The sequence below is a fragment of the Budorcas taxicolor genome, chromosome 19, assembly GCF_023091745.1.
Source record: "Budorcas taxicolor isolate Tak-1 chromosome 19, Takin1.1, whole genome shotgun sequence".
NCBI lineage: Eukaryota > Metazoa > Chordata > Mammalia > Artiodactyla > Bovidae > Budorcas > Budorcas taxicolor.
Window position 1 is genome coordinate 11,881,209 of NC_068928.1, and position 13,495 is coordinate 11,894,703.

General features: G+C 38.8%; 1 protein-coding gene across 8 annotated transcripts in view; it reads right to left on the minus strand.

The window, feature by feature from the left end:
* The window catches only part of BCAS3 (BCAS3 microtubule associated cell migration factor), a 586,221-nt gene that overhangs the window by 281,806 nt on the left and 290,920 nt on the right, over positions 1–13,495 (minus strand). For all 8 annotated transcript variants that reach the window (XM_052658881.1, XM_052658882.1, XM_052658879.1 and 5 more), the window contains 2 exons: positions 8,453–8,553; positions 5,854–6,050 (listed from right to left, as the gene is read on the minus strand). In XM_052658881.1, coding sequence (XP_052514841.1) covers positions 5,854–6,050; positions 8,453–8,553 — 298 coding nt within the window. The remainder of the gene's footprint in view (positions 1–5,853; positions 6,051–8,452; positions 8,554–13,495) is intronic.

A 13,495-nucleotide genomic window follows, 5' to 3' on the forward strand; every position in this document is an offset into this window, starting at 1 on the left:
GGTAAAGTGTAGTCCTTAAGGTTCTTTCAAAAGACTTAAAGCACAGTATTCTCTACACTCTGGACCCCTTCTTCTCTTTGTGTGGTTTTCAACAGCTTTTAAACAAGGGATTAAAAAACGGATGTTCATTTACAAAGGGACAAATGAAATGGAACGAGAGAAGACCCAAAACAAATTATGCCGAACCCTTTGGCATTTGAAAAGTATATGTGGAATCTAGAAAAATGGTACGTAGGAAGTTATTTGCAAAGCAGAAGTAGAGACACAGACGAAGAGAACAAGTATATAGACACCAACGTGGGAAAGGAGAAGTGGGATGAGTTGAGAGAGACTGACATACATACTATGTATAAACCAGATAACTAATGACAGCCTACTGTATAGCATGGGAAACTGCGCTCAGAGTTGATGGAAGGGGAGTTTGGCAGAGAATGGATACATGTTTATGTATGACTGAGATGCTTTGCTGTGCACCTGAAACTATCACAACTATATTTTAGTTACACTCAAATACAAAATAAAAGGTTAAAAAAAAGGGAGATGAAGAGTTTTAAGAATCTTCAAATTCATGAATAGAATCGTTGCCTTCCTTAAATGACATCAATTGATACAAAAATTTGAGCCACTCCCTTAAAATCTTTAAAGAAAAATATTTTACATATGGCAACAAGCATAGGATCACAAACCTAGACAGCATATTAAAAAGCAGAGACATCACTTTGCCGACAAAGGACCATAAAGTCAAAGCTATGGTTTTTCCAGCAGTCATGTACCGATGTGAGAGGTGGACCATAAAAAAGGCTGAGTGCCAAAGAATTGATGCTTATGAATTGTGGTTCTGGAGAAGACTCCAAAGAGTCCCTTGGACTGAAAGGAGAGCAAACCAGTCCATCCTAAAGGAAATCAGTCCTGAATATTCATTGGAAGGACTGATGTTGAAGCTGAAACTCCAATACTTTGACCACATGATGTGAAGAACTGACTCATTTGAAAAGACCCTGATTCTGGGAAAGATTGAGGGCAGGAGGAGAAGGGGGTGACAGAGGATGAGATGGTTGGATGGTATCATCAACTCAATGGACATGAGTTTGAGCACACTTCAGGAGATAGTGAAGGACGGGGAGCCTGGCGTGCTGCAGTCCTTGGGGTCGCAAGAGTCGGATATGACTTAGCAACTGAACAACAACATAGGGTAACACAGCTGTGTTGGGATGTGGCTGCCAGGGGGTTAGCTAAAATCTCTACACTCTAACTGAGTTATCTCCACAATATCACTAATTAGCATGTAAGATATCAATTAGAATGTCAGCAAAATTGCAATTTACTACATATGAGTTTAAGTCGCTTGGGAATGGTAAATCTATTAAAGCTAAGAGTTTAGTTCCAGCTGTATTTCTGTACTATTCACTGAAGGATTTCTGTATGGCTAAAAGAGCTGAGAGGCCCAGGCAACTTAAAGGAATAAAGACTTACTATAATAGTCTAAGTGTGTATTTTTTGGCAATGCATTCATTCAATAGGTATTTGTTGAGTATTAGTTATGTGTCAGTAGGATTTTAGGAACAAGCAAAAACAAAACACAAAATGCAAAGTCTGTGTGCAGATATATGGTATAGCACATGAGCATTCAAAACTGATGCCAAGGAAAACTGGTGTGAAAATGAATGAAACAGCTAATAAAAGCTCGAAAAGAGGAAATGAGGGAATGAATGCATGGTACACAGCAGAGTGAGGGGATCTTGTGGAGCTGGAACAGAAATTGGACCTCTATACAGTGTTAGGATGATGTATTTATATGCAAAGGAGCAAGAAGATCCCTTTAAACACAGAAGCAGAAAAAGCAAACCCTTGGATCTGTAGCCAAGCATGATAAATGCAGGTCATCTTGACGAGCATGATTTGGCTTATGCATAGAGTTTACAGAGGATACTGATGAAGATAAGAAGTTGATAAGCACGATGAGACATTACAGAAGCCTGACATTTCAATTATGGACTGTAGAAAAAGGATCCTCACTGAAAGCACAGGAGGAATGTATACGTGTTTGTTGTATGAAAGGAAGAAATAGGAGGGGGGTGAAACATGCACTTGGCCTAGCAGTGGAAGTTGGAAATGCTGGTCACTGATCACTGCTCTAGTGGTGTACTACCCAGCAGCCCTTCTGTATCAGCTTATTCTCCCAAGCCAGTCATGGTGATCCCATCATCTCATGGTGAGATTAATTAGGTCTGCAATGAGTGGGTCTAAGCAAATGTGGGCCAATAAGCAAAGAGGAAGAGTTTACTTGAAGTTTCTAAGAGAGCTGTTTTCTGGGTCTTAATGAAAAACAAGCAGCTAGCCTGTTAGATATGCTCAGTGCATGCAAATTAAAGCTACCTCCCAGTCTAAATAACTTATGTGGGCTAATAAATTTCCTATTATTAACTCAATTTATAGCACTGGAGTTTCTGAATTAACCAGGGTCGTGGGTGGAGTGTGGTTTGGGCTAGCTGAAAGCAGGTTGGCCAAGAACTGATGTACTCAAACCAGGCAACAGATACACAGGGGTTTAGTCTATCCTTCTTAATTTTACAAATTTTATATATGCTTTAATGTTTCCATTAAAAAAATATATAAAAATAAAAGCAAACTGGTAGGGGTGATGAAAATGTCCCAGAATTAGGAGGATGCAGCAAAACATAGTGACTATACTAAAACCACTGAACTGTACACTGTGTTTTATGTTATATTAATTACATATCATTTAAAATAACATGATTAAAGTGTGAGAATCTAACGTATCACACAGTAACTATGGTTTTGATAATACCGAAGTTTGCTAAAAGAGTAGAAGTTAAATGTTCTCACACAGAAAGATCACAACATACATATATAAAATGTATCAAACAATGGATGTATTAATTAACTAGATGAAAAAAATGAAATGAAGTTGATTTCCCAGGAGCTAACCTCGAATGGAAAACTAGGTTTTATGTCTCAGTTTCTTTTACATTATCTATTTCTCAGGTCTATTCATAAATATTTCATTGACCTTTTTCTTCATGTTAAATCCCTATTCCAAATAAGGAGCTGCTATGAGATTAGCCAGGCTTCCCTGGTGCCTCAGTGGTAAAGAATTCACCTGCCAACGCATGAGACATGGATTCGATCCCTGGGTCGGGAAGATCCCCTGGAGAAGGAAATGGCAACCCACTGCAGCATACCGGCCTGGCAAATCCCACAGACAGACGATCTTGGTGGGCTATTGACCATGGGATCATAAAGGAGCCAGACACAACTGAGTGATGAAACAACATCGAGGTTAGCCATGCCTGATCCCCTTATGGATATGACAGCCAACAACACACCTGACAGTTGCCATTTTGGTTAGGATACAGGGAGGCAGACTATCCCAGCATCATATTGATTCTCAGTGATCTGGGGTAAAGAAGGCACTGAATGTGAAGGGCCAGTTGCACCGAAAAATCTAAACAAGACTTCACAATTTAAAGGAGAAAGTAAAATCAGCAGCCATAATGCCATTGTACATAAGCCGAAAGAATGGTAGAACCAGACGTGAGGAGCCAGGATAAAGTGAAAGTGCACAGAGATGAGGAGACTATCAGGAGTGGGATTTCTAATTGGATGCTGGGCAGGAAATGGTACTAAACAGGACATGCAATTGAAATAATGTGACATAAATCTGAATTTTTCACCAAAATTGTGTTCTAATGGGGTTAAGATCTTAACCAAGGGCCTATATGCTCAAAATTTTAAATATAAACTGCAAGCAAAATACAACAAAATTATAAACCTGGGACTAATATAAAGGTTTCTAATATTTACATATGCCCAACAAATAGGATATAAACAATTTAAAGATAAATACCAGGAGCTTTGTAGTATAAGAAAAAGGAAAAGTCCCTGAGGAAAATTCTAGAAGGATTTCAGGAATAAAGCTCTGTCTGAAGCAGCAAGATAGAGAGCTCTTAGACAAAGACCTGCATCTGAAGTAATGGGTAACACAGAAAGCCAGAGGAGGTCCAAAACAAAGGAACAGGCCCATCCTTGGTGGTTCAGCAGCTGGGACTCTGTGCTCCCAATGCAGGGGGCCTGGGTTCAATCCCTGTTCAGGGAACTAGATCCCACATGCCACAGCTAAGAGTTTGTATGCTACAAATAAAGATCCTGCATGCAGCAACTAAAACTCAGCACAGCCAAATAAATAAAAATTTTAAAAACTCAAAGGAACAGAGCTGGAGATGTTCTCCAAAGAAAAAGGACAGACTCTTATCAGAACAGCAGGTGACAGTCATCAGGAAAAAAGAAAAAGGTTGGGGGGGGGGGGTGGTCGCTGAGAATCTTGTAAATAGTAAAGAGAATAAACATAGTTTTATAGGTCCATTTTATTACTATTTAAATAACAGAATAACCTACAAAAACAGATGAATATAAACTGAATCACTAAGCTGAGAACTGACTCTGCTTGACTTCCTGAAAATGGATCATACTTTATAACTGATATCTGTGAAAAATGGTCCAGCATCCACTGAGTTGCCTCATAACTTAATAAAGTTCTATTTCTAGAAAGCTGAAGAAAATATAATAGACCCAAAAGAGAGAAAAAAAAAAAAGTGAAGAAATAAACAAGGAAAGCAAACTAAAATAAAAAACTAAAATACTTGAAAAAGTATTACAGGAGGCATGTTTCATTACCTGTGCATGTGTGCTAAGTCGCTTCAGTCGTGTCTGACTCTCTGCAGCCCTACAAACTGCAGCCCACCAGGCTCCACTGTCCAGGGGATTCTCCAGGCAAGAATACAGGAGGAAGTTGCCATTTCCTCCTCCAGGGAACATTTCCAGGGATCGAACCTGGGTCTCTTATGTCTCCTGCATTGGCAGATGGGTTCTTCACCACTAGCGCCACCCGGGAAGCATTACATGAGTTGTTCTTCAAGAGGATGAGATGGTTGGATGGCATCACCAACTCAATGGACGTGAATTTGAACAAACTCCAGGAGATAGTGAATGACAGAGAAGTCTGGTGTGCTACAGTCCATGGGGTCGCAAAGATTTGGACACGACTTAGCGACTGAACAGAAAGAAGAAACTAGTCCTAATTCACCTCTACAACAGCTTTGCCTTAACAAAGAATAAAAATCTGTTATATATTTGTATACTTACAGTATAAAAATTTGTTACTAATGTTGACAAAGAAGTAGAATAAAAACATATTCCCAACATATGATTGGAACACATTTTTCAAACAATTTTTTTAAAAAGAGATGCAAGAAAAAAGTGAGAGGGTTACTTTAGATTCATATAAACATATAATGTAGAAATTTTTCTGAAAAGAACACAAAGAAAGGAAATCATATTGCATTAGACTGGGCCATTCATCAGTACCTTGATATGTCAAGTCTTGGTATAACAAATTAAATTGCTAAGCAAACTTAAGTTGCAGAAGTCAAAAAGTTCTCAATTATGTTTAAAACAAACCCCTAAAAATAAAAAGCATACTTTGTAAACTTTGTATACTGATTCTTACAAGTGAGGATCAAAGAATATATATGATGAAAACACAGAGATAGAGGATAATCAGAAATACGAGAAAGGCAACATAAAATAGAATGGCTTTTAAAAGTGCACTGAATATTCGATCCAGGAAAGTACAATCTGGAACACAGATATTTATTGGAGGTGATGAGATCTCACATAAGACCCCCAGTGATTAACAATGAATCGCAAGCTACAGTGCATGTGTTCTGCAACATGATACAGTGCAAAAGAGGGAAATGTAAAGATTATGCAAGGTGTTCACTACAAATGAACTTATTAATCTGGTCAAATCACTCTCTAGCTCTTATTTCTTACCTGAGACTGTTGAGGTCAAGATCATCTGTATCAAAATCCGAAAGGGGCTGTGGAGTGTCACTTGGACCATGAGACTGCAACACAGATGAACTGGATGATATGACTGTGGTTTGGCCTGAGGGATGGATGGTTTTGAACTGAAACTGTGGACCCATCCACAGACGTCTGTGGGGTCCGGTATGCGTTACAATTTCTACCTGGAACAGATCAGAAATCATGATTGAGATGTATCATGACCTCCCTCTGAGAGCCTTTCATGATCCCCCCATCTCATCTCCGAACACTCACAGTCTCCAAGAAGCCCATCTTAACCTAGTGGGAGAAGGAGAGGGTGTCATCCACAATCAGAAAGCTGTGACCACAGCAGCCTGTATAGACATCCACTACATCCATCTACTGGTTTGTCATAATATAATAAAAATTCATTTAGTGTTTGTATGCGTATAAACAAACACACACACCCCATACACAATACAAAAATCATACGGATATAAAAGGACCAGTTGCCTGCCTCATGCACCTAGTGTCGGCTGCCTAAGGACTACCTATTTCACTAATATCAGACAGTCCTTATCACTCTGTGGGCATGCAATGAACACTACACTTCACAATCCACATATTAAAAGTAATTCCTTCACTGAGGATTAAGCTCATAACAAATGTGAAGTTGTTCTTGGAGTATCCAAGGAAAAGAAAAGGTCTGAAATAATTTAACACTCACAGCCAGTTTCTTTCCACAATTAAATATTATAGTATTTCGTATACTTCCCCCAAAATTCCCCCAAATTCACTTTTAAAAGAAGACAGGATTACAGATTTTCTCTCAAACTAGATTTGTCTTCAGAAATACCATTTCTTAACTACAGTGTTTCCTCAGCTCCCATGAATGTTGACATAGGTATTTTAAATGCTGCGGAACAGTAATACCAAAATGCTTTATGAATTTCATGCTCTATGGAAGAGGCAGGGAATGTTGCCAATATTAGACAAAGCAGAGAGGAGGACATGCGGTAAAAGCTAAAAATAAGCATGTGATTTTATAAACGAGTGACTTGAATAAGAGACTAAATATGCAAACCTCTGGTGAGACGGTATTTCTCAATGTCTTATAATTGCTACATCCACGTCTATATACACAGTTCATAGAACTGACTTCCCATGGGCCTTAGTGTTGCCCTGAGTTCTTTTATATTTAATCACATTTCTCTGATTGTGGTGATTAATTCTTAACAAAACACAACTGAAAAGGTTCACGGAGTGCAGCTCTGTGTTTGTAAAGTCCTAAAGGGCAAAAGCATCATAGTCTTGGAACAATATCCACATTCCCGCTAATCATGGGGAGAAAACGACTCAGATTTAGGACAGTGATTTCTCATTCAAGGAGTTGTACTCAGCAACATAAATGAGGCCACAGATAAAGCATGCTGTGTATTTTAAGCTCAAAACCATCAGTGTCACAGAGCCGAGAGGTAAACAGATGCCTGTGCAATTTCACTGAGGCGATGGCCAGATGTTCCAGCTCATCCGCCTGTTGTGTGCGGTACAAACATATTGTGTATACTTTCACACTGACAGCACACATTACCCCTTTTTCTAACTGAAAAGTTGAAGCGAAGGACAGTGGTTTCTCTGCCAGCATCCTTTTTTTAAAAACTGCATTGTGGTATCCTCAAGAAAGGACGCATCTCCACGTGCAACCTAAAGGAGCTTTTCCTGTGAGTATTTTCAGTGTGATGAAATGTATGTCACCTAGAAACAATTTCATTCTCTGGTTTCCAGATTCCCTTTAGTAGTGTGGGCTCTCCTCCCTGAGAAAGCAGTGAAACTGCACCCGGGCTCCTAGGAGGCACCTGTCTGCTGAAAAGCCGCGGGATTTGGTAATCCGAGACCCGGTCATTAACTTCACCCAGTGATGTCAGACTTGAAACAGACATAACAGCATCTGTAATGAAGTCACTTGTAATCTCATCATTTTGAAATCTGCCTGAGTATCTTTTATTTCAAAGCCCTTGAGATGAAGACAGCTTCACCTGGCAGGGGGAGGAAGGGTCCATGGAAGCTGTTACAGGACTGATTTGGAGACCCTTGGAAGCCACATGACAGGAGCTTAGGCAAGGAAGGCCAGGCCAGCACTTGTGCAAATTAGGAGGCAGAACTTCCCTAATCAAAGTCTGGGCCCAGTCTTCACAAAATGTTGCCTCCACAAAAGAATGCCCGAAGATTGTTGAATGGCTTCACCATTTTAACCAGGCCAGTTCTTATCTTAATCCAAACAGTCCATCTGAAATCCAGGGTTCTGGGGGATATAAATGGCTTGTTTGAAAGATATGCGTACTTTATGTTCTCTGCATGAAAGCTAATGTACACACACATATATGTATATGTGTGTATAAAATATATGTATATGTAGCCCTGCAGCAGTATTTCTGAGAAATTCTTAATATGGAAAGATGATTAATTCTTGATGATCATAAAAATAATCCGAATTCTGCCCGTTTTCCTCTAAGGAAAAAAATTTTTTTTAATTTTGAGAATAATAAGAGCTAAATGGATCTCTGTTTTCTGTCACCTTAATAGACTCAACGTTTCAGAGTCTCACCTGAGACAGCCACTCTTCATCTTCCTGTCCACTATGGTCAGACGCTAAACTGTCATAGGACCCGTGCCGAGTAATGGGCCCAGGACTTCCAGGGGGAACCACTGAAAGAGAAAGAAAACATATTTAAACAACTTTAATCCATGCCGTGAAAAAAAAAAAAAAAGAATATGGGCATAACCATCCTGGATACTGTGGTGATTTATAAGCTAAACTAAGACATTTAACACACAATTCAAATAACTAATGAAGAAGAAAGATTAAATTTCTTAGAAGCAAGAGAAATCTCCAACTAGGAGCACACCTTAAAAAATATCTGTGGGAATCTAATCATTACACGTATCGCTGTTGAAGAAATAAACAACTAACTGAATCTTAACAGCACAAGTACATAAGAAGCAGTAACAATTCCATTGCCTGTGCACCAATATAATTCCTATACCTCAGAACACTTCAATGCCTTCCACCTGACAAAGAAATTAAGTTGATGCAGTTCTTATAATTTGGGAAGGGGTTTTAAAAACAAGTATCATATAAGATTCTTTAAGAGTCTACTTAATATTTTCATATAAATGGAAGGCATTAAGACATTCTAAATTTTAAAACACTTTTAGTTCCTAAAACAATGATTTATCAAAAGAAATGTTTCTCTCTTTTTTTTTAATGCTTCTATAGTTTCCCTGATTTTTAGGTCATAGGATATAGGCTTAAAACAGAAACAGCCTGTTTATCATACACAGAACCTCTGCTTAGTGTCAGTCACTCAGCTGTGTCCAAGTCTTTGTGACCCCCAAGGACTGTGGCCCACCAGGCTCCTCTGTCCATGGAATTCTCCAGACAAGAATACTGGAGTGGGTAGCCATTCTCTTCTCCAAGAGATCTTCCTGACCCAGGGATTGAACCTGGGTCTCCTTCATTGCAGGAAGATTCTTTACTAATAGTAAACATGCCTAGGTTAGGAAGATCTCGTGGAGAAGGGAACGGCTACCCACTCCAGTATTCTTGCCTGGAGTATTCCATGGACAGAGGAGCCTGGTGGGCTACAGTCCATGGGGTCACAAAGACTTGGACATGACTGAGTGACTGATCTTTGCTTAGTCAAAGCCATAAAATGATTCAGTAAACATTTATTGAGTTCCTACGAAAGAAATATTATCCCAACAAAAACTTACTTAGCCTCCTCTACTTAAAGTCCCATACTTTTTATTTGCTTATTTTTATTATAAAATAGCACTTTAATTTTTTAGAACAATTTTAGGTTCAAAACAAAATGGAAGAGAAAATACAGAGATTTCTCATACATTCTCTCCCTCACTAAACATTTTAATACTAAGAGAAATAAAGCAATAAAGTACTGAGGGGAAATAGAGAAAAGAAAAAGAAGAGAACCAAAGAGGAAGGAAAGACGGTGAGTATTAAAGAAACCTGGAAGAAACAGAAAAGAATGAGAGAAAGAAAATAATCTCAGAATTTCTACCACCCAGAGATATGTTTCTATACTTCAATATGTATATTTTCCATAGGCTACATTTCTAAAATTGAAATCAGAGGATATGAACATATCTATATTTCTTAATGCATATTCCCAGAAAAAGATATACATTTCCACAAGGAGCAACTCACAAGCCAATCTCACAACCCTCTTGCCAGAACACGTATTTTGAAGAACTAAATCTTAACAAAACAAGTGTAAGTGAAGTAGACAGAGCAGAACATAGGGCAAGATTTTAAAGAAGAGATGCTCACAAAAGCCTTATCTCAGCTAGCTGGGAGGGGGGAAATGATACTTAAGCCCGCCAATCACTCATCAGAGGGAGACAGATAGTATTAAAATATAAGATTTGCAATGGTTAAAACTATTAGCTGTTAGTTCTTCAAAATCCTAGTTCTGCAGCTGAGAGGCAGGCTGGCAACTGGCACAAAATACAAGAGATCACCAAAGCTAAACAATTCCCTAGAATTCTGAACATCATGAAGAAAAGAATATCATAATAATCAATTAATGTTGAAGCATCCTTTTAAATAAAAACTGATAAGTAACTATGTTTGCAAAAGGTTAGGTGTTTCCCAACCACTTGTAATCTTTTAATAAATAAAGTTGAAATTCTTAATACAGAACAGAGCAAGAGTATGCCTCAAAGCTGCTCTCTCCTTAAAGACTAATCAAGAAGGCAACTAAGAACAAACAGTTAGAGGTCAGCACTCTTTGGAACGCAGCTGAGGTCAGAGAAAATTTTAAAGACGTGAATGAATAGGCCATGCATACATCTGAGAAGAAAGTGTTACAGAAAATATCAATTACAAAGATTTTGAAGTGGGACCATGAAATGTTTCGGTCATGTCAGGAAGCCAGTATGGTAGGTACGGTGAGGGAAGCTGAGAGTGGAAGATGAATCCGGAAGGCAAAGAGGCCAGGGAGGGAGGGTCAGCAGATGGTTTAGGACTTTTCTTTTTTTTTTTAACAAAGCTAGGGTAGACAGATAACTGGAAAAATTAGAAGAGAAGTAAGAAATTATACCCTTGTGTTACTAACTAGTACCTAATGTGATTTTTTCCTCAAGAGTTTGCAATATACTCAACATGTGCTGAGCCCAGCCTACTACCTGCTGCAGAATAAACACTTTATAAATAAATGAATGAATGGAGCTTTTGATTCTGGAATAAATAATGAAGGATACCAGGATGGTAGGATACCTTATTCACCCATCATCAAAATGGGGATGAACTTGGGACTTCCCTAGTGGTCCAGTGGTTAGGATTCTGTGCTTTTACTACTGAGGGCCTAGGTTCAATAAGATCCTGCAAGCTGCTAGCCATAGCCAAACAAACAAACAAAAAAAGATGTGTGTGGAAGGGTAAATTTAAAAATAATCCAATGACAGAGAATGGTGAGGAAGAGGATTATAGCTGAAAAAAAAAACATTAGTCTGAGTTGGTGACTTTTGAGAATTACAGGTACATGGAGAGTCATTATACTGACACAGTTTTTTTCTAATTTTGTGTATGTTTGACATTTACCACAGTGAAAAGTTTCTCAAGGAGGAAAAAAAAATCTCTTTCTCCTCCTCCTCTTCCCACCCATCCTGTTTCCCAAAGGAACTGGTAAAAATACCAATCATATATCTATGAAACATTAAATCTGAACCCTAAATTTCTAAATAGAGATTGTGAGAAGAGTTACCATACTTTATGTTCACTAAAAAACTGTATTCCAATTAAGAATGCTTCGAAGCATTCAGAAGATTCACAATATAAAAATATGTGTGGTGGAAAAATCTTTTTCAACATAAGGTAAATATCCTTTCCCTCTCCCTCACATTTCTTTACATTTAAAACTTTCTCCAATCCAGGTAGGAAGAACACTCTATGATTACTAGCTGGTAATAGCTGGTGGAAACAATGACATACCCAGTCACAAAGAAGAGAGGAATTCAAAACCCTGACCCTGGGATAAGAAAGAGAGATTTAAAGTATGAGTGTTAGGAGCAAAGCTCCCATGGTTTCCAAGCAGCTATTAGGAAAGACATGCAGAAACTGGAACAAGAGCCCCACAAACAGAAAGGGGAAAAAAGAGGGTTCCCAAGGAAGGGTACTAAATGTCAGAAAGAGTTTTAGGGATGAACAACTGTGAAGAATCCTAATTTCATTCTTGGGTAGTTTCAGGAAGTAGCAGGAGATTCCACTTGGGAAGTAGCACGGAGATTTTACTCTTCTACAGTAGAAGGTGTGCACACAGTGTGTTTCCACAGCTGAGCCTGTGACAACCTCTCCAAGTCCCCTGTGAATGTGATGATGAATATTTACTATACATTCAAGAGTAATATGGACAAGGTCCAGGCAATTGTCAGGCTTTGAAAAGGCTTTGAAACAAGGACGGATGCTACAAAGACCTATATGAACCAATGTGCTAACTAGTTGCTCAGGCGTGTCCGACTCTTTGCAACTCCATGGACTGCAGGCAGCCAGGCTCCTCTGTCCACGGAATTCTCCAGGCAAGAATACTGGAGTGGATAGCCATTTCATTCTCCAGGGGATGTTCCTGACCCAGGGACTGAACCCAAGTCTCCTGCATTGCAGGCAAATTCTTGACTGTCAGAGCCATCAGGAAAGCCCATGAACCAATACAATAGCCAACAATTAAATCTGGTAAGGAATTGGGACATCTCAGTGGTTAAAAAATAGAGGTAAAATATCTTTAGCAATCCCATCTCATATCTTGTACTATGTAAGCCCTATAGAATTTAGATGCAACTATGTAGGAGGTTATGATTGATTGAGATTAATTTGTCCCTATTTGTTAGGACAGAGGTACAAAAGAGGACTAAAGACAATTTATAGGAAAATAAAGTTACATATATTGCAAGCATGAGTTTAATGGACCAACATAAGCACCTTCTAGCTAAAGAAAAATAGTATCTTTTACATTTACCAACTACTCTTAGGGGTTTCCCTGGTGGTTCAGTGGTCACGAATCTGCCTGCCAATGCAGGAGACGCCAGTTCACTCCCTGGGTCGGGAAGATCTCCTGGAGGAGGAAATGGCAACTGACTCCAGTATTCTTGCCTGGAGAATCTCATGGCAGAGAAGCCTGGCGGGGTGCAGTCCATGGGGTCACAGAGAGTCAGACATGACTGAGCATGCAGCACTGTTCTTAGTTAATGATCCTGGGTTAGGAAAAGGGATATGGAATTTTGAAATAAAAATCTCTGCTATGCTCTATCCCTACTTTTAGTACAGTCATTTAAAATAAGCCTATCCATCTAACTATAAAGGGTACACTGTCAATTTTTTTTTACAGAATACAACTCCAAAAGTACTGCCTGTACACACAGGCATTTGATAAATATAGATCAACAACCCAGGGCAGGCTGAGCAGATCATTATGAGGTAACTGTGAGCTAGACTTTGTTTATATTGTGTTTTCAGGAAAGCAGATCATGCTTCTAGTGAGTAAATAAAAGTTAAAAAAAAAACCACGAAGTGTATTTTAATGTCTTACAGTGATATATGAGTATGTGTACATATGTGTGTATTCCTATGAATATA